The sequence below is a fragment of the Nannobrachium achirus genome (genome assembly GCF_963921795.1).
Source record: "Nannobrachium achirus genome assembly, chromosome: 5".
Lineage (NCBI taxonomy): Eukaryota > Metazoa > Chordata > Actinopteri > Myctophiformes > Myctophidae > Nannobrachium > Nannobrachium achirus.
In genome coordinates, this window is record NC_137814.1 from 28,896,570 (window position 1) to 28,923,110 (window position 26,541).

The window sequence follows — 26,541 nt, forward strand, 5'->3', positions numbered from 1 at the left end:
CTGGTGGCCATGGGCTGCTCAGTGGTATTGGATGTGGAGTGGCTGAGTCGGCGCTTCGTGGACGCTGAACAATAATCACACTCGATAACCAACTGTGCATCAGGCCACACAGATGGAATTTGTGGGGGTGTAAATTCATTCATTTGTGACTTAAAGTGAGTTCATGTTTTGTGTGTTTGTGCATCATGCATAATTAAGTTCACATTCGTGAAAGCGGGTGCATACTGTATACTGCATGTGCGTGTGTGTGAGTGTAGGGGTATCTGCGCGTGTGTGTGTGTGTGTGTGTGTGTGTGTGTGTGTGTGTGTGTGTGTGTGTGTGTGTGTGTGTGTGTGTGTGTGTGTGTGTGTGTGTGTGTGTGTGTGTGTGTGTGTGTGCGTGCGTGCGTGCGTGCGTGCGTGCGTGCGTGCGTGCGTGCGTGCGTGCGTGCGTGCGTGCGTGCGTGCGTGCGTGTGTGTGAGAGCGAGAAAGAGAGAGAGAGAGAGAGAGAGAGAGAGAGAGAGAGAGAGAGAGAGAGAGAGAGAGAGAGAGAGAGAGAGAGAGGTTGGTACCGTATAGATGTGTGGTGATACTGTACTGTATGTTCATGTACATGTCAAAATGTGTGTATCTGGGAGTCCACATCATCGTAATCATACTTGAAAATGTTTTGTCCATGGCCCTTATTGCATACCAGGCAACTTTGTAAGCTGGATCACACTGAGGTGCACTGTTGTGTTCTTCTTGGTAACTCTCCTGAAATAATCTTTAAGAAATATCACAAAGTCGCCATGCCATCAGTTGTTCATTATTTCAGCTATAAAACTCTTCTCCTGGCAGCTGCTGATGACAATCTGTGCCCTTCACTTCACCGCTACCGCAGTCCTGCTTCATTCTCTGCTCATTTTAACTTAAATACGACTGTATGAGTTGATGTTTTCTGGACGCAGAAGAATATAAATCACCACACATCAGATCAAACTGATAGGCCTAGTAAAGACTACTGTAAAGGTACATGTATTTGTGTGTGTGTGTGTGCGTTCATGCGTGCATGCATTTCATGAATACACTCCCCTTAATATTAATCTAATCAATGCTGCAGCCTTGCACAACTGCATATTTAACCCCTTTCTATGTCTGTGTACCTGTCAACAGCTTATCCTGTGTTTCTTAAACTGGGAAACAAAAACTAAAAATCCATTCTGTATCACCAGGCTTTCTTCATGCAGCAAATTATGGGTGTCATTTCATATCAGTAAACACACATTTTGAAGGGAAAATCACCCAGCAGACAACAATAAGATTGGACAGTGGCAGTGGCAGGGGGAGATTGAGGTGAATTATTGGCTGAATATTTTCTGCCAATAATCCCTTTACAATAGCCAGCAGGAAATGACTGTCAGCCTTTTTTCCATGTGTGAGCGGGATAGGCCTGTTTAGTATTTAGCTCAGGCTTATCAGGACAATGGAACAATGCTGGAGAATCCAAATGTTTGAATGGACATATGTGCTGGCGTGTGGGAATTGCTGGCTTGTAAAAATAGGTATGACTTGACTGTCTTGGTTCATAGTGTCTGTGTAGCAGAGCAGTCCTGCCTATCGACCACAAGACTAATAGACCCCGTAGACAATAGGGGGGATTCACCCAGAATTCAAACCTCTGTCTCCCACAAGGGAAACAAAAGGGAATCACTCCCTCTATCCATTATCAACCTGGTCACCAAAGTAAATCGTTGGCATTGTACATTTCTATTTTACATTTCTACAAAACACAGCTTTGTTGAATAACTACTTTCTGTTTTTGTACCCCCCAACATTTCCAGATGCAGACCATGTCTAAAGTCTGGTGTACAATATAACATAATTCATTTTTTTTCTAAGCTAGTTTTACCGTACATTTGTGTCAGGGAAAGAGAAGGTTGTAAGGGATTTCTATTGACTTCTTTGTGATTTAAAATGCTGTCAACTCTGGACAATGGGAGGTTGTCACATTCAAACTCTTGTGACTTAGAGATTGCATCTTAAGTCTGAGGACAATAAGAGCTGCCACATACAGAACTGTGTTCCAAAATGGAGGGTTTGCCACGGTCAGCTTGTAATTCTGTGAACAATAGCTGGTTGGTCTCAGAGAACAATATGTTGTCATTTCTGATCGGTATTGGTATGGATATGCTGTGTTAACATTTATAATTTACAGACCTGTCATAGAAGATGCACACAGTTGTTGATAATTGGATATGGAAGGATTATTTATTTATTTCCACTTAAAGTATATGTATGTATTAATGTTTGTAATTAATTGCTGTAATTGCAGTTGTAATGGTTATAACACTGTTGTGTTTGTTTATGAGTGGTAACTCATAAACAAACTCAGAAGCGAATACAGAACAGAACAGAACATACTGATAGGTCAGAAACACCTTAATAAGTCTGAACCTGTGACAACTCCAGAATATACTGACAGAACATAAATAAGTTCAAAGCATAAAGCGGACAGTCAATGTCCCAGGTCTGTGGCGCGGACGTGACAGTGAAGTCTAATTTCTCTCTTGGCCAAATAAAGTGTGTGTGACTCTGGTTTGAATCCAGGTGGTTTGACAGGTAGAAAGATGGACTTAACTAATCAGCAGTCACAGTTAGACAGTCAACAAACATGATCCACCTCACAATTCTATCAGTTCTACAGCCTTACACAATAGTGTTTTAACCCATTGCTCGGTCTGTAAAGCTGCTGGGGGAAAATCCATTAGGCTTTTTGTCCCCCTGCAAATATTACGGGTGTCATGTCATATCACTAAACACACATTCCGGAGCGAAAATCACCCAGCAGACAACAATGACATTGGACAGTTGCAGCGGCATAGCAGGGGGAGATTGAGGTGAATATTGATTGGCTGAACATGTTCATATAATGAACATGTATAATCCTTTCTCAGTCGCCAGCAGGAAATAACTGTCAGACCTTTTCCATATGTGAGCAGGATTGGCCAGTTTTGTATTTTCCTCAGGCTTATCAGGACAATAGAATAATAGTCTGTGTAGCAGAGCAGTCCTGCCTGAAAACCAGAAGTCTAATATCTCCCATGGCCAATGGGTGGCGCTGCTCTTTGGATGGGTGGTACTGTAGATGTTTGGTTTCCAGGTGGGTACATCCACATTTCCATAAAATGCTCCACATTTTAAAATCACAGGAGTAGACTTGAGCCAACCTTGGAATAAATTGTTATCTAGAAAGGTCCTGCGCAGATTTGTATCAATGAACCAGCTAAGTTGTGCACAAAGTTTACTTCATTGTATTTGAGTAACTAAATAGCAAATTAAGCTGAGGTCAGAAGACCCAAAACTATTTAAATAGCACACTCACTTACTTTCTCTCTCTCTCTCTCTCTCTCTCTCTCTCTCTCTCTCTCTCTCTCTCTCATCTCTCTCTCTCTCTCTCTCTCTCTCTCTCTCTCTCTCACACACACACACACACACACACACACACACACACACACACACACACACACACACACACACACACACACACACACACACACACACACACACTGCTTACCATGCATGCTGCTTCATTTGGACTTGTCTTGTCATTCCTTTTCTTAAAGCATTTATTTATTTATTGACATATGACATATACAGTATGTTATGGCTACTCAAAGCAATGTGTGTCAGAAAGGTCAATGCTTTGATTTCATGTGGGATACTAACTAGGATAGAACAAAAATGTCTCAGACATAAATTCACAGACAAATTGTTGAGCACAGCCTATTTGATAAATGTGTTATTGATTGGTCACTGACTGTCGGATCGGATATGTTGTGCAAGGTGGTTACCGTAATAACTCCAATAGATTTGATGTAATAATATTTCAAATCAGCATAACCCTTGAAATAGTGGATTCGGACGGCAATCAATCACACCAGCTTACTGTGATTATGAGATGTGCCGCTGAGGAGTGTTTCTTGCAATTGCTTCCAAGTCACACAGGTGAATTATTGTTTCACTCACTCACAGCAGTATTGGAGAGGATGTGTACTGTATATTGAAAATGGTAAAGGACAATGCTACAACATCACTGCAATCACACTTACAGTAAGAGAATTACTGTAAACCTGGTCCTGTGCGGCGGCCATACATTCAATCTAGTTGAAGTGAATATAGTTAACTGCTGCCTGGAGACCATAGAGGTCTTATCTTGGCTGCCCCAAAGACGCACGCACGCACACAAACGCGCTGCACACACACACACACACACACACACACACACACACACACACACGCGCGCGCGCACACACGCACACGCACACACGCACACAGCAAACACAGCCTGACTCTCCTGTCTCACTCTGTTTTGTTTTACTAAGCTTATTCTACTTAAACCTTGTACCTCGATTGTTTTAGCTCTTAACTCGGCCTTCAGGGTGTTCTCTATGATGCTGTTGAGCCATTTTCAACATTGATGGTTCCAATGGCTTGGACTTGTCCTCAGAATGGACAGTGTAAAAGCAGCCTTCTCTGACTGGAAAGAGGAAACAAAAGAGGCCAAAATCTGTGAAGAACTGTGAGGCGAAAACAGCAAACCTAGACTTACAGTATGTTCCACATGGAATGAAGAGGATTATGTATGATTTTCTGCATCAGTATAAGCCACAATATTGTCATACAGTACATGGCATAAACAAGCAACAGTATAATCCAAATGCTAATTTACGCAAATACTTGTATTTACTAGCCAGTCTTGCTTTGTTCTGTACATATTCAAATGGCAAAGTATTCCATCAAAGGCAAAATCTTCCTTCAATTGAATTATGTAGCCATAATATTGTCTTGTTTTAATTTATAAACCATACAGTGTACACTGTATTTATGAACCGTTTATAAATTCTGGCATTGTACCCGATTGTTTGGATTGGTGAGCCTTAGTAATGGCTGGTATGAATTCATAAACCATATTACTATGTACACTATGTTTATGAGTTTTGTACAGATTCATAGGGTGTTGTTTTCCATTGTTTGGATTAATAACCCATAACCTTGCATGGATTTATAAATCATAGCGTTACCCAAGTTCAATTTATTTTATTGCCATTTATGGTTGTTGAATGTCCATACCCAAGCAATTCGGAGTCAGAGTGCATGCAATAAATACAAAAACAAATTGCATTGCATGGTTTCACAAGCTGTTGCATTTCCTTGTATTAAGCCTTAGTTTACTTACGGTTGTTTTGCTAGTTTAACCGATGTGTACAGTGAAGGTATGACTTCTTCACTGACTCTGTGTTTAGATTAGTACATTAGTAAGTAGTAAACGATTCATGGAGTAAACTATTCATGGATAAGCCATTTATATACATTTGTAAATTATTATTAAAGCATATATACTATTTATAAGCTATGTATAGATAAAGAAGTAATCATTTAAAAGCTATTTATATAGACAGACAGACAGACAGACAGACAGACAGACAGACAGACAGACAGACAGACAGAATACTGACTATGCCTAATGGTGCAGTTGATTTACCTCTTAGATTGTACAAACTATCAGGGTTAAATTAACACTCAGGATCAGACAGCGAGATGGCTGATGATAAAAGTAATTTCCCTGCTACAACTTTGTGTTTCAACTGTGTTTCATCACCCTGTCATGTTCTTAGAAGAAAAGAAAAACCATACTGTTGACAAAGACGTGCTGGGGATACAGGGCCGACGCATGGCTCCTCTATACCGTAGCTGACAGGCAAACGAGGGAGAAGAAAAGGGCACAGACAAAAGCACCCAGTGTTCAGGCAGTGAAAAGAGTGTGTTGGTGTGTGATGTGTGATGCATGTGCTTGTACTGTACACAATTACTGAAACAGAGAGAGAGATTTGTGATTATTAAAATAGTGTGAAACGATACATTACAACGGTCTTCAACGTTTTCAGGCCAAGGACCCCTTAGCTGAGAGAGAGATGAAGCAGGGACCCCAGATTCCATATACCGTAGTTTAATCGTTTGACAGCACAATCATCAGTGTATTTTGGATTCATGTCAATTTGTGTTATCAGATATGTAACCACTTGAACCGTCAATACTTAATAAACTTGACCTTTCACTCAGCACTTTTTTCCCCTCTACACTAAACCTCTTTGCCGAAAGTAGCCAATCTACAAGCTTGTAGATCTGCTATTTTTGGCTAAAATATGGACGTTAGGGTTCAAGTGGTTCATATAAAAAAGGAGAAAAAAGGTTTCTATCACACAAAGATTTGAAGGACCCCCTGTAGTAACTCTGAAGACCCCCTAGGGGTCCCGGACCCCCTGTTGAAGACCCCTGCATTACATAATGTGCATGTGTGCGCATGCATGCATGCATGCATGCGTTTGTTGCAGAGCTCCTTACACGTTGTGTTTTAGTGCTGCATGTGTGCTGTGTTGAAGCTGTCACATTGTCCTGCCCATACAGTATGGACAGTATGTTTACAGCAGGGTTTCCCAAAGTGGGTGCCGTGGCAGAATCATTTGATAATATTTGGAATTCATCAATATCACTACACCCGTCATTGTCGGGCGGAAACCTTGTATGTCCACGACCGTTCGTTTTGTATTTATCATTTTAAAAATGAACTAAACTAGTGAAAGTAGCAGATCTACAAGCACACAACGCCTCGCACCGCGAGGCGTTATATGCTTGTAGATCGGCTGTAGATCGGCTGTTTTTTTTGCGTCAGCTTTGTATGATGAAGCAGGGCTTTACTTGGTGAAAAAACATACAAATTGGAAACTTGGAGATACGAGGTTTCTGCCCGACAGTGACGATATGCTTAGCAAAACAGACCTGATTTGCACTGTACTTGATGACTTATTTTTCCATCTACGGCCAACTCTCCTCACCAAGAATAGCAGATCTACAAGCTCTGTCACGTTGTGACGCGTTGAAGTTCAAGTGGTTAAACGTCAAGTATAAAGTTATTTTCAGCCAGTTCTGATGGAAACGGATATTTTTCTGTGTCATAGCCTACTGTATCTCAGGTGGAAAGATGTGCAAAATTATACAGCGTAATATTCTAAAAATTAACAATGTAATTCAGGGTTGCCGTGGATGAAAAGGTTATTTACAGGGGTGCCCTGAGTCAAAGAACTTTGAAAACCCCTGGGTTTACAGTATTTTTTGTACTGTATTAAATGCATACAATTTATGCATTTAATACAGTACAAAAAATACTATGCCATACATAATGTGTTTTTCTAATCAATCTAATTATATAATATTCACCTGACTTTTACCTACCGTCTTCAGCCAAAGATTGCACAGTCATCCTGCAGGTGCTCTGCACCACTGCCAAGGTTTATTTCACAATAAATAGTAAATAAAAAAAATGGGAACTATAAAAAGAAGAAGAATAAAAAATAAAAATCACAATCCCCGAAAGCAATGACCATTGATAGCATAATGGGTAAGACACTATACTGTAGCTTCCAATAACAAATGTTCCCTATGCTCGCCTGGGATTGAACAGACCCCCACCCCCCTCCTAATTACACTCTCTCCTCTCCTCTCCTCTCCTCTCCTCTCCTCTCCTCTCCTCTCCTCTCCTCTCCTCTCCTCTCCTCTCCTCTACTCTCCTCTACTCTACTCTACTCTTCATTCATTTCATAGGGGGGGGGGGGGGGGGGGGGGGAACTTGGGTGGTGCAGGGGTGCGCCACCGCAGCACAATTAACAACATTCAAAGGACAGAAGCAGTGCGGGAAGGAAGGGTGAACTCTGGTGACTCATACAGGTTGTTCAAGAGGCCTGTTCAGCAGGGAGAACTATAGGTGGGATACCATTCTCCTTCTCCTCATTGTGTTAATCCCTCTCTGTGAAACTCCTCACTGTCAGGTGAAAAGAAGCGGCGGGGGAATTCACCTGTATCGGAGTAGTAGACTCGTTCTCCTTTACAACCTTCCTAATGAACCGACCAGTAAGGGTCAGCAGCGACAAAAGGACTACTGACAGTACAAGGGGAAGTGTGAATTGAAAGAAGAACTAAATTGGGCTAAAAAGGTGGAAAGGGTTTTTTAAAGAATTGCAAAAAATGAAGTATTCTAAGACTGAAGCCTGTGTGTGTGCGCGTGTGTATGTGTGTGTGTGTGTGTGTGTGCGTGCATGCGTTTTCAGGAGGCACAGCATCCAGGCAAAAGGGCTTTCGGGGCTGTATCCGCTCGCTGCAGCTGAACGGCGTGACCCTGGATCTGGAGGAGAGAGCCAGGATCACCCCTGGGGTTCGGCTGGGCTGCCCGGGACACTGCAGCAGCTACGGGTCCCTCTGTCTGAACCAGGGCCGCTGCGTGGAGAAGACCAGTGGCTTCTCCTGTGACTGCAGCCTGTCAGCCTACACTGGAGCCTTCTGCCACATTGGTACTACACATATACGCACACACGCACGCACGCACACACGCGGGCGACACACATCTGGCCATCTGGCCAGTGATGTATATCGGACCATATGGAGACCCCTGCATGATAGTCAACAAAGTTATGTCAAAACATGCCCATTTATGGGAATTACCAAATGTGGGCATTCCCAGATAATGTCCTTAATATTGATGACATTGGGACATGGATATCCATATACAGTATGGGCATAAAACGTATGTTAATTAGTAAAGCCAAGCAGGGCCTTGGCAGGTTTGGTCCTGGGTTTGATGCCTGGGATCTCCATATATGGGCATAAGGGGGTACCTAACAGGGCATCATCTGGGAATGCCCATACTGTATAAGGACATTTTATTTTATTGTATTCTTTATTAATAGCCTATATATCCATATACATATAAATCAGAGTAAAGCAGGCTCTTGGGCCAGTTAGGGCCTGGGATTGATGACATCAGAAATCTCCATATATGTATTGGACATAAAAGGGATTTGTTTCTGGGAATGCCCATATATGGACTTTTTTTTCTGGCCAGTGATATATATCGATGACATCAGGGATCTTCATATATGGGCATAAAAGGGATTCTGGGGAATACCCATATAGACTTCTACATAGGTGATGTCACCTGTGATATCACAGTGATGTGTCAAGGGAACCAACCCATAGACTAAAATTGTGTACACACACACACACACACACACACACACACACACACACACACACACACACACACACACACACACACACACACACACACACACACAGAGACAAGCTGTGACATTTCTCATGGTAAACTGTGACCTTCGGTCGCAATCAGCCGGATTCAGTGAAGTCCCTTTTATGCTGCTGTTGTGAAGGCTTTATTTGTCTTGTCTTGTCTTGTCTTGTCTTGTCTTGTCTTGTCTTGTCTTGTCTTGTCTTGTCTTGTCTTGTCTTGTCTTGTCTTGTCTGGTTGGTTAATTAGGCATTGAACTGTTTATTGAGACTACAAATCTTTCAGCTTCAACTGATGCAGTCTGAAGATTATGTAAATACATTTTATTCGTTTTCATATGATATGGTATGAAAAGGTTATGGCTAAATTTGTAACTATTCAATTATTAAATAGTTATTGATAATGAACTAATATTTCAAGACTGCTAACTGCTAAATCTGTCAACACTGCTGTAAACATGTAGTGTTGTTGTTAGTAGGAATAAACACAGAAGCATAACCATGTCCCTGTTTCTACACAAAAAAAGGATAGTTGGTGCCCCCATTCGGTAAAAACAAAGGGGGAAAAAATATTTGTTTTACCGAATGGGTTCCCAGATAGATAATTGATAATCCCACTATACTGCATGTCCAAAAGAGATGAGCAGTTAAATACTTTTAAAAGCAAAAACTGCAGATTTATAAGCTCACAGGGCATTATGATGTGACCGCTATGCTAGTATTAAGGGGGGAAAGGCTGATTAGAGAGGAGGTGAATAAGGCCGGGAAGTTGATTTAGACTAATGATAAGTAGTTACTCAATACATGAATCTAATCCACGGACATGAGCTGAATTTATTGAGCCAACCTGTTAATGACTTTGGTGTTAACTTTTCACAGACATGGATAGTAGAATGGATCGCTGCCAGCTGTCTTAGTCCAAATGGGAAGTTCAGGTTGGAATGATTGCACACACTTTACTATGTCAGCTATCGTGCTTAGCAGGGCAAATAGGTTTTATGGCATAAGTTACTTACTTGGTCTTTAGTAGGCTACATGTTTCAAGAATATGCAAAATGTCAAGAGAGATAGACATTTTGGGAGAGCCGTTTTATCATTAACATAAAATGAAAATATAAATTCATTTTAATGTCAGATGTTTTACTGGATAAGAATTCAGCGGCTATTGTAGCAAGAGACATACCTTGATGAAACTGTATATTTGCAGGTAAAAAGGAACTGTTGTGTAATGAAAATGTTGCTTATTTTCCAGATGCCAGAAATGAGAACGTATATACACATTACTAAATAAATAAACAAATACAAATTAGGCATTGCAAACACTTCCTCTTTAAAAGTGTATTAAATGGTAGTGTTCCCAAAGGATAAACACTCAATCATCAATTCAAGTGATACAATTAAAAAAACTGTATAAAAAAAAGCATCTGTGACGCAGCTGATTTAAATGGCTCAGAATGAGATAATGAACTCCACTTTTAATGGACTTCACATCTGGTCCTCTCTCCAGAGGTGTCTGGCCGCATCGACATTTTACATAATCCGTTCCTCATACTTACAAACTGCTAATGAAAAACTATTCAATTTTACAAAGTCTAATTTGATTATTTCCAAAAAAGAGAGACAGCAAAGTTAGACTAGCTAGACTAGTGCTCTTCTTTGCTTTGTGATCAATACAAAAAATACCAAGGGAAAAAATGAATTAAAAAGCCTTATAAAGGGGCGTAGTGCCTACGCATTTCAACTCAGAGTCTTCTTCAGGGCATATGAAAACAAGTGACAGCTCACAGAAATTACAAGGTTGGTGTCAGACACCAACCTTGTTATTTTGACTTTCTGAGTGCAAAGCACAGTAAGTTCTCTCCCTTTTTTCTCCCTTTTTTGGTCTTATGATCTTTCTTTAGATCCCAAGAGCACCTATTTTTGTTCCCGAAGTAACACTCAGACAATCTATTGATGTTTTCTCTAAAGGCTTTTAAGTATGAGATGTTTCACCTCCATATCCACACAAGAACTCCATGAAACATTATTTGTAGTGATACACAGCACTTGACACTCCCTTTGTCTTGTCACGATAGTTTTTGAGCTGTGCTAACCGTTCCTACTGTACATCTGTCTATATACATTTTTGTCTATAAAGCGATACTTGGTGAGCTCTTACATTTCCTCCAAACTTGCATTGGTTAAGAATGGGCTAAACCTCAGATCAAATGCCTGGCTACGTTGTACAGTACCTGCATTCACATCTGAGGGAAGCAAAAAATGCCTCGCTTTCTTTGTAGGCCAGGGGCCAATACTGATACAGGTACCACCCAAGGTGACCGTACGTTTTTTACATTTTTGTCTTCCTACATGTCTCTAGTTTACATTTTGGTATGATAACCCTTTCTGAGAAGTAGCTTAATTGATGTTATCACCCGCTAGAGTCGGTGTCCCATTAACTTTTCTATACAGGGAAAAAAAGCTAAATATTAATCTGCTTTAAGTAGCATATGAGGGGTCAAACTAGGGTTTTTTCATGATTCTGAATCCATTGCAAGTATTGCACAAAAAAAAACATTCCTTGGGCTAAAACGTCCCCCTCAAAAGTGTGAAAAAAAAACTTTACATCACTAAATCATAGTCGTTTTTGGCCGTGCTAATTCCTCTGAGAAGCTTTAAAAGAATCACCTTAGATAGATATATAAACACTTGCACTTGCTCGGATGTTTATTAGGTTCTCATTATGTGTTTTTTTCTTCTTTTTTTTCTACAGGTTGCATACTGTTTGTGTAGTATACCTGAAGTTTGTACACTAGCTTTTATATTGTGTAAAGTGTACTACCTTGGAGTTATTAGGTATTTGTGATATATCATGGAAGTTTTATCTTTGTTGTTGGTGTCTTGTATGTGTAGCAAAGACAGTGTAATTTTTATGTCTGCCCCTTGGCCAGTTCCCACTTGAAAAAGAGATTATGTCTCAATGTGTTTTTTTTTACTCCTTAAATAAAGGTTTAAATAAATAAATAAATCTGTAAGACATACAGTTTGTCCGGCCAAGCTGGGACATGGCCAAGCTTTGCAGGATGTTTAATGAAATGAACTCACAAAAGGCACCGCTCACTTCACACTTTTCTTATCTGTGCGTGCGTGCCTCTGTGCTGAAAAGCACATCTTAACACCTTTGTTATTGTTCTCCACTCCCCAGAGGTATCAGCCAGCTTCAAGGATACGACGTCGGTCAGTTACACCTTCAGGGAGCCCTATGTGCTGAGCAGGAACAGCAGCGCCCTGCCCTCCTCCATCTACTCCGACGCCACCCTGAGGGGAGAAAACATCTCCCTGAGCTTCAGGACAAGCCAAGCTCCTGTCCTGCTCCTCTATGTCAGCTCATTCTACAGAGAATATCTGGCTCTGCTCATCAGCAAACATGGTGAGGACTCAAGTGAAGATTTAGTTTGGTGGTGTTCAAGGTTGTTCAAGATTCTCTTTGAAACCTCTCTTTTTTTCCCACCCAGTTCCTTGTTTTTATTTTCTCCTCCTTCTGATCTACTCTTCTCTCCTCCAATCTCCACTCTATTATTTTGTTGTTTTTTGTTGAGGGGAAGTATGTTGTTTAGAGTCAGTGTTTCTCAAATGGGGGTACATGTATCCCTAGGGGTATGCGGGGGTACTGCAGGGGTACAGGAGAAAATGGGAATATGTATTTTACTGTTATGGGTATAATTGCGACCGTAGGTCGCATTTACTATCAAACCCTGCACAAAGTGTAAGTCCGTCAGTCCGTCAGTCCGTCAGTCTGTCTGTCACACCTCACACGTCACACTCTTGCCCTGCTCATATCTCCGCAACCGTTGCCCCGATCCATGCCAAATTTTGCACACACACTCCTTACCTGCCAAACTACAACCTCCAAGGACCCCCGGAGCTCCAGGGACCCCCAGGTCCCTGGGGGACCCCCAGATGTAAAAAATGACCAAATGTGCTAAACTGACCAAATGACCACCCCAACGGGGCTGCTCACGGGGAATTCCCGGGGACCACCGACTCCTGGTGCTCCAGAACGGATGCAAAAGTGGTGGCGCCCCCAGTGGAGGACCCCCTACACTGCAGCTCACATAAAATGCCGTAACTCCGGCTAGGAGCGACCGGGACAGCCGGGGCCGGTACCTATTCGTCCGCCTTGCCGGCGCGGAGACCCCACCCCTCATTTCTCACATGGCCCTCTTCTAGCGCCACCATGAGGCCGATTCTTGCAAAACACATTTTTGGACACTGCTCCTACAATTTTTGCCCTAAAATCACGCAAATCGGTACACAGTATGTCTACACTCATCCCATCAACATGAATCTCTCCCATATAGCGCCACCTCCAGGCCGATTTTTAAAAACACATTTTTGGACACTGCTCCTACAGATTTTGCCCTAAAATCACGAAAATCACTACACAGTATGTCTACACTCATGTCATCAACATGGATCAGGAAGATTTTGGCAAAACACATTTTTGCCCTATTTGTGGAGATAAGTGACCTACGGTCGCTTATCTCCTGATTAGGGAGCCTTACTGGTGACAAAGCATTGACAGTCTTTGTGTGAACCTGCTAATCTGTACATTGTTAAACCAAATGACATCAATAACTTGACTAATACAACTGTTATTGCATAGAAAGCAATGTTTATTTGCAATTATGGCGTTTTATTTTTGACATATTGGAATTAGAACTGGACTTCTGATGAGCTTTTGATAAGCAAAATGCTGTAGTCAGAGGAAGGGGGTACATGGCTTCAGAAATCAGTATAAGGGGGTACTGTAGCCAAAATAGTTTGAGAACCACTGGTTTAGAGAACTTCATATGTACTCATCCTCCTCGTATGACCTTCGCCAGTTTGTCACTTGTCTTCTCCCATCCTCCTCTTCTTCACTTTTTTATCAGTCCCTTTTCTAGATTTTCTTGACTGTGTCCTCCTCTCCTCTCCTCAATGCTCCTCTTCTCAACACTTCTCTCCTCTCTTGAACTCTCCTCTGTTATGGAGTTCTACCAGATCTTTTAGGATTAATTGGAATTAGGATGTCAGGTTATTATCGTCATCCTCTGCTGCAGCCAGCCTATTTATTAGCCATTGTCTGAGAGTAAAGTAATTTCTTGAAAGAAAATAGCTTCTGTTATGTGAAGGCCTTACTTGTATCTCCGAGATTTTAAGTTCGCATTGTGTTAACTTACAGGTAGAGCAAGTTACGGTATTAACATGACCCAAGGATTTGTTAATTAGCTGGTCTATTTGTTTTGTCTATGCTTTTATGTAAAACTTCTTGCCATGTGCTATAAGTTTGTTAATGAAAAAAACAATAAACATATTGTTTTAAAAAGAAAAACATGACCCAAGGGACAAGAAGAATATTACAATTGCACAACTGAAGTTCAGAAATTAAATAATTGACCATTAAGTGGTAGAAAATGTGGTTTATCTTTAAATGTTCTGTAAGAAAATAAATATTACCTGTTACAGTAATACCAGTACAAGCTCCTTGACTGTTGAATGCGGTCTGTCAATTTAGTACTGCATGCAACAGTAAAAGACATGTAGTTACTAGCTAATACGTTTTCTAAAACTCAGTAATACAACTCTTAAACGACAAAGGTGATCATCATCGTACATTATAATCATTAAACTCACAAAGACCTCAAGAGTATAGTGCTGACAGGAGAAGACTTTAGCTGGCTTCCGTTGGCGACAAGCCGGAATAATGAAAACACAGAGTCTCTTTACTGTCTAACAACACAGCCGCAAGAGCAGGAAGAAGGGTCATTTCGATTCTGAAATGACAATTCCAGCCATTAAACTCAGTAGTATCACCAAGTGCTGACAGCACTTGTAAATAAATGCTTTGCTGAGTACATGCTAGGCAACGGGTAGCTATTAGCTTATAAACCCGTATTCTTCAGTGTCCAATAACTTTCTTTTGAGTTCAGTTTCAAGAGCAATAAGAAGGGTAATTGACTCTGAAAGGACAAATGCAGGGCAATAAACCAAATTGAGGCAGCTTTCAACTTCTATTAGCAGTAAAGAGACCAAGCTTATAACCTGGTCTTAATGATTCACAGAGCCTTGATGGACAGCATGGTATTAGAGTTGCCATGGTGATCAAGTAGTCAGAGAGTGTTGGATGCCCCAAGATGGCTTCTTTCTTTTATGCATTATATATTCAAGGCATACTTGTGCTCTTCGATAAAATAATGATCCTCTATCTTCTGTATGTGTGTGGCTTTGTCAGAAAGGAAGAAGTTCAGCAACTTGTAATAATTGTTAATGTGTGGGCTTATGAATGAAAATGTATTAGATGTTGCATTGTCATCATCAGATGTTCAGGTTATCAATTTAAATGTGAATGCTTTGTGAAGCACTAGCTGAAGGGATTGACAATTTGGTGATTAAACAAATATAATAATGTTTGTTATACAATGGCACTGAAACATTACAACCCAGTTGAGGCAAATATGTCATTCTGATTGGCTAAGACGTGTCATGCGGGAGAATACATACATTCTCTATAACCCTGATAAGAACCAATGAACCGACCGATGTAGAAACTAATCCAACTTATTTGTGACACCTGACTGGCAAAAATGTGTTACTAAAGCTACATTAAATGAATGAATGAGTGAATGAATGAATGATACAAATATAAGACATTAGACATATAAGACATTACACAGTTTTGTTTCCAATTTGCCTTCATTTGTATGTCATGTAATGTGTGTGTGTGTGTGTGTGTGTGTGTGTGTGTGTGTGTGTGTGTGTGTGTGTGTGTGTGTGTGTGTGTGTGCGTGTGTGCGTGTGTGTGTGCGTGTGCGTGCGTGAAGATAAGCTGGAGGTGATATACAAGCTGGACTCCAGCAGAGATGCTGAGGTGCTGAGAAGCAGAGCTAGGAACCTGGCCAACGGACAGCTGCACACTCTCACCATCAGGAGGCTGGCAGACTCTGTCTCTATCCAGGTAACACACTGATACTGAAACACGCACGCACGCACGCACGCACGCACGCACGCGCGCACACACACACACACACACACACACACACACACACACACACACACACACACACACACACACACACACACACACACACACACACACACACACACACACACACACACACATTTCTCAGCAATAACAAAGCCATAGCCAGCTCAGTCTAGCCAGCTCAGTCTTTTCTACAGACTGTCTTTGTTGATGTTAGCAATCTGCAGCGGTTTCTGTCCTGGACTCAGTAGAGACACTCTATGCCAGGGTTTCCCAAAGTGGGTGACGTGGCACCCTAGGGTGCTGTGATACCAGTCCAGGGGTGCAGCAGAATAATTTGATAATATTTGGAATACATCAATATCACTACATCAATATCACTTCACTAATACACTATTATGCTTAGTAAAACAGACCTGATTTGCACTGTCCTTGATGAGTTCTTTTTCCATCTACGACTATCTTTCTTCACCAAAAATAACAGATCTACAAGCTCACAACGCGTCACAACAGCTTGTAGATCAGCTTGTTTTTTTGGTGAACCTTCCACCCAGAATATGCTGGGGTTCAAGTGGTAAAACGTCAAGTATAACGTTATTTTCAACCAGTTCTGATGCCGCGTAATATGATGTAATATTCTAAAGATTAATAATGTGATTCAGGGGTGCCGTGGATAACGTTATTTACAGGGGTGCCCTGAGTGGAAAAACTTTGAAAACCCCTGCTCTATGCAGACTCAGAGTTACCTGTACATCCCCAGGATGAAATATGAGGTGTCCTGATGCTATCTGGATATGACCTTCTAAATCATAATATGTTAGATAAAATATGAGGCATGTTAACACTACCTGGATGCAGTCCTGCCATTTCTCCATTTTATGAACACTAACCCCCAAGATGAAATATGGGGTGAACATCATATAGCTCATTTCCAGCACCTTGCATGACTTCTTAATTCTCAAGAACTTCAGATGAAATACTCGCCTGGGTCCTGTTCCCGGATGGCCTAAAATGTTCAGCAAACGGCCTGGAATGAAACGTGTGAGATATCGTCTTCTTGTTTCTTTTCACTTGATGTACTGTTTAATTAGCAACATTCCCAGGTGCAACCCCATCACGTATGTATCTACTCCCAGTGTTATCATTAGCATTACAACCCCTTACCCAAACAGGGTTGAATCTCAGTGGTTCTCAACCTATGGGTCGGGACCTTCAGAGGTCTCCCCAAATTATTTTGGGGGGTCCCCAGATGATTAACTTAATGTACAACATTATGTTTTCTCACTCAACAGTAAACAAACCGACATAAAGTTTAAGTGTGTAGAGGGTATCTGAACATTTCTTAAGTGACAATTTAAGGACTCTTTAATACCTCTAAAATGACAAATTAAACATTGGCCAAAATGTCAAATATTAGAGGCAGCAATTGTGAAAATAGCCGATCTACATGCTCACAAGGCCTCGCAACACAAGGCGTTGTGAGCATGTAGATCTGCTATTTTCACAATAGAACTGTGTTATGCAAAATGTAATGTCTCAATCTCTTAGTGCTCGTCAGGGTAGGGGGTCCCTAGTTAAAATATGATTATTTTGGGGGTCACGGCCTGAAAAGGTTGAGAACCACTGACCTATCTCAGAGTGGTGGAAATGACCTACAGTAGTACGGGACTTTAAGTAATACCGTGTCCATTTTAGTAGTCTCTTTGGCGCCACCTCTGGAGCCTCTGGTACTGCTGCCATTCCCAGAATTTGGTTCAAAACCAAACTACGGAGGTACCGCTCCTAAATGAATGCTGCAGGGTCCTGTAGCACCAAGGTTACTTTGGAAACAACAATGTTTTAACTTCAAAATACACAATACTTTTGGACTATTACTCAAACAAAGTTTAGGACTTTTACTTCCGCATTCACCTCTCCATATTTGGGCATAAAAGGGACACAACGTGTACTCTGACAAAGCCCCCCAACACTTCGTTCACGTTCGGATTGGCATTGCGATGTGGTATGAGGGAAACATATTAAAAATGCCAATCCTGTGAATTATTTTTTACACAACTATAAGTCTGACACAACAAACAAGTGTTATTACTCTTCATTCTGCAGCAGCTCTTCACTAGTCTCAGACAGGACTCACAGGACCATGTCATATCCACTCCCATTAAGCTGATAAATGACTTTACTCAGTGTCAAATCTTGTGGGGCTACCAACACTTAGTGTTCTTTGTGTTTCTATTCTTTTCTCTGAGAGAGGCTTTTCAGTTTCTAGCGTGCACCTTCAAGGCTTTCTCCTCTTCTCCCCTAAACTCACAGTTTACTCACTAGAGGACACATACAAATACTGAATGTTAATTTAACTCCAAGTGTACAAATGTAACCAAATGTACCATTACGTACGCCCATCTGGTGTATACAATCAGAGTTACAAATGGATAAATGAACAAATGGGGATTTTACTGTTTACCAAATAAGTGTCTCGGAAGACAAAGTAAACAAACTGTTAGTTTTAGGAACTATACTATATTTCACCTTGACACAAATTTATTTTTTCAGTACACATAAGCTGTGGCTTCATCAGCTGTCAGTCTCCCAACATTATTTTCCCCTTGGAGGATGCACTCATCACCGGTATTCAGGAAGGGACTTTTCTCATCCTCACACACTGGAGGACAAATACTCCAGGAGGTCTGTTGGGTGTAGAGCTATATTTCACTCTGACACGTCATTTTTAGAACGTTTACACTTTGTAGGACAGACACACCTCACAGGATTCCAGAGGCCTCAGACATCAGCATGCTGCAGGATTCCCCCTGTAACCACCAGTATTCTTTTTTTTCCCTTCTTCTTCTTGCTCTTTTTTGGGGCTTTTCGGCGGCTTTATTTTTAATGCAGGCAGTGATCACTGATCAGAGAGTAAGTTGGAGGAGAGAGGGGATGTCATGCAGCAAAGAGCCTTGGGTCAGATCCAATGCTGGGCAAACTGCTGGAAGGACTATATAGGTTTATTGATGTGATATGAACACTTACCAGATGAGCCACCAGGGTGCCCATGTATTCAGCCTTATTAACCAAAGCCCTCACCATCAATAGGAATAACAAGTCAATGGAAAGTAGGATCCAGCCTGGACACTTTATACAGAATGTACGAAGCAATGAATGGTAACCATGGATATATGGAGGCCGGGACCATGCTAACAATTGATGGACTAAAAAGATCTACATCTTAATGTAGGTGTACTGAACAACACAGTCGTGCTCAAAACCAAAAAGCTTTTTTAAGCATCAGTGCCGAATCCCATTTAGCGTAGATGCAAGCATTAGTGGAGGTTTTAACGCTCTCTCCTCTCTCTTTAACTAACTGCTCTCAAGCAGCTGTCTCCCAGCAGAGTAACCCTCATTAAAAAGACACTCCATTAGAGAACTCCATCCTGGCCAAATGAAAATCTTGTCATTAGCGTCGAGACTGACTTGTGTTATGCAGGTATTGTTTAATGTAGGCACTGAATAAAAATACACATCCAAAATGTTTTATACTGAACTATTGATTGTTAGGAATGTAAATACAGTAGGTGTGTGCAATGAGAACAAAGTTACTTTATAAACATCAATACAGACATACAGTCTGTATGTATACTGTATTCAAATTGTATTAGCAGAGCAGGCTTGAAATTGCATAACTTTAGTAGAACCTTATCATATTCAGTCAGCTGCTGCTTGTCAAACAACTACAGTTGCAATTCTAGCGCAGTCCAGTCCCTCCAGGTTATGGGACTATAACTGTAAACTTTGCCTCTTAAGGGCAATCAGTGATCCCCTCTGAAAGTTGCAGTGATCAGATGCACAGTGCACACAATGCATGGTGGAGACAACATGAGCTCTGACAGTGCAGTTGAACAGTCCAATTGATTAGTTTGTAATCATGGAGACACTGTAAACAATCAGTGTTACATTAGATACAGTATAGACATTACACTACTAGAAGCATTACATTCTTAAACATCCTATAACATGTTTGATCTGAATACAACACCAAAGTGAAACCTACTGTTTTCTGTACTTAATGTCTTGAAGACACAATATTTCCCTGCGCACTAATACCAATCTTAATGGATGGATAGCCAAAATATGACCCACTTTTATAAAACGATTGCATTTGATACCATATGCCAAATCAGGGAGATTTGAGGTCTACACAATCTAAAATAAGAAAATTATGATTTAAGAAAAATAGTGCAAAAAGAGGCATAAACTCCAAGATGGTGCATTGTTCATCTCTTCACTTTACATTTTGGAGCTGCTTTGTAACACCGGTCAGTGCTGTCTGGGTAGTTATTGCAACAATAAAACATAAACGCTCCCTGTCTGTATTACTCGCTGTATTTCATCAAAGTTCATTAGTTCTTCTAAAAGAGGATCAGATAGGTTCAATCAATAGGTTATTGTAAAAGTGCCTTCATTGGGCAATTTCCAAGTCTCGTGGACAAGATACACTCAATTATATTTGTAATGATTGCAAAACTGAATTCCTGCCTGGTTCATTATTTCAGGTCGATCAGAACATCAGAGAAGACTTCAATCTGACATTTGATGGAGAATTCAACGCTATCAAGTCCCTGGATCTTGGCAGAGTGCATGGTGAGTGGGCAGAGTGCATGGTGAGTGGGCAGAGTGCACTCAGCCAGATTCCTTTGAACAACAGCAATGAGATGTTTGGCCTTATCTCTCAATCAGTCATTCTGGAGATTTCAACTAGTTTATATTCTTTATGGTGGCTGGAGCCCAGGAGGTGCTTCTTTCTTTACAGATGTCTTATGGAAGGCCAAAAAAACGCATGATGTAGGCTATATCTGCAAAAGAGTACTTTAGCACAGACATAAAAAAAACTCTACTTTTAGTGTTAAATAAAATGTACATTTCTAGTGCATTATTATATTTCACTGAGTACATTTTAAACGTACCGGTACGTATATCAGGTCATGACATGTCAGGGTGAATAATGGCTTTGCGCATGCACTAACAGCAGTAGTAGTGTGCTGTGCACCAATACTTTGCATAATGTTTCTTAAAACGAGTAATATGGTTTGCATTCCTGATGTCGACCTTGCTGAGAAAGTGAACTGTACCATTTCAGACAGCTCAGATGTTTATAAACCCAGAACTTCCAGGGTTTTATGCAAATGAAACTAAAAGGAATAGAGAGCCAGCACCCTGTAGTACATTAACACAGCTGCTGGTATTCAACACCTGCTAATACACAGGTACTGTATACTGTATGTATTGATCTGATCTCTGAGCTCCATTGATCTCTTCTGTACGTTTTTGATATCTTCTGTAAATTTTTACAGTTGCAGTGCAATAATTAAGTACAGTATTCAATGTCATAATATGCATAGTAATGCGTTCTGAAAACGTGCCTGTAACATTCAATGCAACAATATCTTGCTCATAGTGGGAGCTATAGGAGCTGGGTCATAGGACTCCAAATCATTATCAGATAGAACAGCCCCCTGCAGCAGATGACGTCTGTCAACGTTTGACACGTTCCCAAGTTCCTGAGTTTGATATGGTCCTTCTACAGCAAAGCCAGTTAGGATTCAGATTCAGATTCAGATTCACTTTATTTGTCACTTAGATGCACTGGGTACATACATGTGAAAATATTACGCTCGGAAGCTCCAGTAAAATAAAACATGATAATAAAAGCATATAAAAGACCTATACAGTAAAAGTACGTAATAAACAAACTAAACTATAATAATTAGTCCAATAAATGCATAGTACAAAGTGCAAAGAGTTATTGCACATTCCTCACTTTGCATTTAAAAGTCTGATGGCCTGTGGGAAAAAGCTGTTCCTCAGCCTGGTCGTGCGCGCCTTGAGGATCTTGTATCCCTTCACCCTCTTTGATTTGAGAGGGGAGAAAAGTCCTTTGTGGGGGTGGGTGGCATCTTCAATAATCCTCAGGGATTTGGTGAGGCAGCGCTGGTTGTATAGAGGTCTTCCATCTTGGGCAGCTCACATCCTGTGATGTTCTCGGCAGTCCGAACAACCCTCCTCAGAGCCTTGCGGTTTCTGTCCGTACAGCTGCCATACCAGGATGTGAAGCTGCTTGTGATGAGGCTCTCTATAGTGCCTCTGTAGAAGTCCCTGATTGTGGTTGGTCTCAGGCCGAATTTCTTCAGGCGCCTGAGACCATACAGGTGCTGTTGGGCCTTCTTCACGACTGCGGTGACATGGCAGTCCCAGGTCAGGTCCTTCTCTATGTTAACCCCGAGGTATTTGAAGGAGTCCACCCTCTCCACCGCTGAGCCATTGATGGTGACTGTCTGGAGCTCGTCTTTGATCTTCCTGTAGTCAACTACAATCTCCTTGGTCTTTTTGACGTTCAGAGAGAGGTTGTTGTCTTTACACCACCTCTCCAAGGTGGCTACCTCCTACCTGTAGGCCGACTCGTTGCCGGAGATCAAACCCACCACTGCAGTGTCGTCAGCAAACTTAACGACATGGTTGGTTGTCTGGGTCGCCACGCAGTCGTAGGTGTACAAGGAGTACAGGAGGGGGCTTAGGACACAGCCCTGTGGTGCCCCTATGCTGAGACTCAGTGTGGAAGAAGACTGTCCAGCCACTCTCACTGTCTGGGGGCGGTCTGTCAGGAAGTCCATGACGCAGTCACACAGTGATGTGTTCACTCCCAGGTCCCGGAGTTTGCCATCGAGCGTGGAGGGCACTATGGTGTTAAAAGCGTAGCTGTAGTCCACGAACAGCATCCTCATGTAGGTGACCCTGCCCTCCAGGTTGGAGAGGGCTGTGTGGAGGACATGTGAGATGGGATGATATCACGATTATTGTGAACAAAATAATTGCGATTCACGATATTATCGTGATAATTTCCTGTGCACTCATGAATCGAAGTAGGTGGATGCGTTCCAGCCATAGTTATAGCATTCACATGTTTGCACATCCGTGCATGCTAGTGTTGTAGTCAAGTCCACCTAAAGCGAGTCCAATTCAAGACCAAGTCCGAGGGGGGGCGAGTCTGAATGAAGACCGAGTGCGGGAGGGGGTTGAGTCCGAGTCGTGACCGAGGCCAACGGGGGTCGAGACCAAGTTGAGTCCAAGACCAGATAATAAAAAAAAACATTTGATAGGTTGTGGAGACAGAAATTAAACATGGAGAGAGAGTATAAGGAAGTGTAGCAATTGGTTCGGCTGGCCAGAAATCTAATCTGGGGTGGTGGGGGTCAAACCCTGTGGTCAGTGGTTATTATCCCTTTTCATTGCATTTTAAGTTAAATGTATTGCTCTGGTGCACTTTGATAGCAAAATGAAGACGATAGATCTATAACTTCATGAGGTTCTCAGGACATAATTTAACATCTTGAAAAGTTTATAGTTTACTAAACAATTTACACACATCATCTAGTAATTCATCAATGAAAAAGTGCCAGACAGCTGAATGGGCTCCTCATAATATGGGTATAATACAATTATTTCATTGCATTGTCTTGACTCGAGTGGACTCGGTGGGGGAAGAGTCCCGAGTCCCTTTGTTCGAGACCGAGTCAAGACCGAGTAGAATCATGGGCAAGACCGAGACAAGACGAGTCAATTAAAAATTGGACTCGAGACCTGACTCAAGACGAGTCATTGACTTGAGTAGGTATACAACACTAGTACCTGCGCATGAAAAAAAAAAATGTTGCCCCCACGCCGTGGTGTCACGTGAAGCGACCAAAACACCCTTGCTAGTATGTGTATAAACTATAAAGTATCTTGATCATATGTGTTTCTTGCTAACATCATGTCCTTCCAATGTGAGATAGGGTACATACATACTCTGTACAGTATACTTGTAATATTGGAAGATCAGAGAAACAACAGGAAAGAAGAAGACCCTCTGTTTTCTGGCTTCCTGCTAGCACTGTAACTAACCATTAGTCTAACTACAGTTTTTTTCGATTGCTAAAACACATTTTTCAAAACTGTACGTTCTTTTCAAAACTGCATACACAAAACTCCAAACATCAAACACAAATTGCTAAACCCTGGCATCCCTTTGCAAAAGAACTCTTTGCCATCAAATCTCTTAACATGTTCACAAAATGGAACTTGTGTTTTCATTTGGTAAACACAGCCCTATTTTCACATGACACACACATACCATTCATTGAATAAACACAACTAAGCTTTTGGCTGAACACTACCAAGCATGTACAGAACACTGAAGAGCAAAATTGAAAACACAATTGTCGAAATGTAACACACTGAATGAATGTCAATTACTCTGGTAAATGAACCAATTCCCTTTTTTGTAAAATGACCCAGTGTATGCCCACTTCTCTCATAGACAAACATAAAACAGCACACAAATATGCAGACAAAACATTTTATTGACTGTAGGTCTAAACGTTTACCCCCAAACACTCCAAACAAGCCCACAACGCGTTGTGTGCTTGTAGATCGGCTGTTTTCAATAGTTTTGTGCGACAGTCTTGTATGATGTAGCAGGGCTTTTCTTTACCAAAAGACGTACACATTTGAAACTTGGAGATACAAGTTTTCTGCCCGACAGTGACGATATTTTAGTGATTATGTTGCGAGGAAAACGTTGATATAATAGCCATTTTGGTTAGAACTGACTGAAAATAACTTTGTACTTCAAGTTTAAAATTTTACCAAATAATATTTTTTCAAGTGTCCAAATAAATTCCAAATATTATCAAATGATCTCGCGGCACCCCTGGACTGCCGTCGTGGCACCCCAGGGTGCCCCATCACCCACTTTGAAAACCCCTGGCCTAGAGTGCCGCATGAAGCCCTGACAGGCCTCAAAGCCCACATCTCCACAAGCCTCCTCCATGGCCTGAAGCAGTGGGACCTGGCTCTGCATTGCTCGCCTGACCCGAAAGTTTAGAGATTTGAATATTTGTGTGTTGTGGATTGATGCTTTGAGATTTTATGTGAGAAGTGTGTGCAAACCTGAAAATTGTGTGTTGTGTTTTGACAACAAGGTGATGTGAAATTTACATCAGAGTGTAAAGAAGGAAAGTCAGAGTCTAATATGATTAGGAAATCTAGTCTAGTAACAAATTGAGTCAAGCAATTGGGGACAGAAGTAAAGAGAGAGAGAGATAACAGTCATTCTGTCTGTCGTACTGTCTGTCTGTCTGTCTGTCTGTCTGTCTGTCTGTCTGTCTGTCTGTCTGTCTGTCTGTCTGTCTGTCTGTCTGTCTGTCCGGCGTCCGCCGCCTGCCTGTCTGTCCGTCTGTTAGCCTGGGAATCAAGAGACAAAGAAATGGGGGGAGAGAAAGGCAAGTCAGGAGGACAGTAATCCGTTTTAGAATGAGACTGTTTGAGGTAGTTCCTCTCCGACCTCGACTCAAGAACAACCAGGTTTTCTGTCAGGGGAGTTCAGGCTGTGCACAAGAGGTTAATAAATGTAATTACTGTACTGTAGGAGCCAGTTCATGAAGTGTCTTAAAAGTAATCAGTAAAATCCTAAAACAGATCAACCAGTGCAGGGAAGTTAAAACATGAGTAATGTTCTCTTCTCCTGGTTTTGGTTAACAGTCTAACTCTAGTAGAAGCATTCTGTACAATTTGGAGCCTATTGAGCAGTTTTAGCTATAATGTTTCACAATAAGAATGTATGATGGATGTTGTTGTTGTCTTTTTCCTTGATCTGATCATGGACATACAGTATACAGCACATTGTACATACTGTACATACACAGTACTTGTGGCAAAACTGTCCGCGTATTTTATTGAGGGGAAAGGCATGAAGTTATCAATTTGTATTTGTAGCAATTGTATTTTTGTTGTTGTATGAGAGTAAAGGAGACTGAATGTTAAATCAATATCAGTCCGTCTACTGGCAACTCTGCAATACCTTTAAAGGTGGTAACAGAGTTACACGGTGAATGGATCTCACACAGTTACTGTAAGCATTATGTACTGATAGAGACACAAATTGGGTGGTGAATGCAGGCTGCATTAATAGCGATTCTATAGTTGGTCTGCAGCTGTGTACTGTACTGTACATAACCGGGCAGTTTGTTGCAGAGTTACAGTACAAAGCCTGTCAAACATATGATTACTGACTGAATTAATTACACCTTGTTGCTAACAAGGCATGTATAGTAAATGGGCAATTAATTAGCTCATTAGATCGCATCTGTCTGTCCATCTGTCTACCCATCTGTCTGTCTGTCCGTCCGTCCATTCGTCTGTCTGCATGTCAGTCTATCTTTTGCTGGGTGAATGTTATGATCTTGTCCAGGATTGCCAGGATTATTGAGTCGCTTTGCTACTTGCCAATCAGTGTGTTCATGTTTCGTTGCAAGGTTAAAATAGTCTCTCTCTCTCTCTCTCTCTCTCTCTCTCTCTCTCTCTCTCTCTCCCACTCTCTGTACCTCTCTTCCTACCTCCCTGTCTCCTGCCTCCC

The 26,541-nt window shown here is 41.4% G+C and overlaps 1 protein-coding gene across 1 annotated transcript in view; it reads left to right on the top strand.

The window, feature by feature from the left end:
• Nucleotides 1-26,541, top strand: part of LOC308284978 (contactin-associated protein-like 4) — a gene marked incomplete at both ends in the record, with an annotated part of 170,405 nt that overhangs the window by 140,175 nt on the left and 3,689 nt on the right. Inside the window, 4 exons of the mRNA XM_080725699.1 lie at nucleotides 8,125-8,364; nucleotides 12,282-12,506; nucleotides 15,940-16,073; nucleotides 20,645-20,732. Coding sequence (XP_080581825.1) covers nucleotides 8,125-8,364; nucleotides 12,282-12,506; nucleotides 15,940-16,073; nucleotides 20,645-20,732 — 687 coding nt within the window. The remainder of the gene's footprint in view (nucleotides 1-8,124; nucleotides 8,365-12,281; nucleotides 12,507-15,939; nucleotides 16,074-20,644; nucleotides 20,733-26,541) is intronic.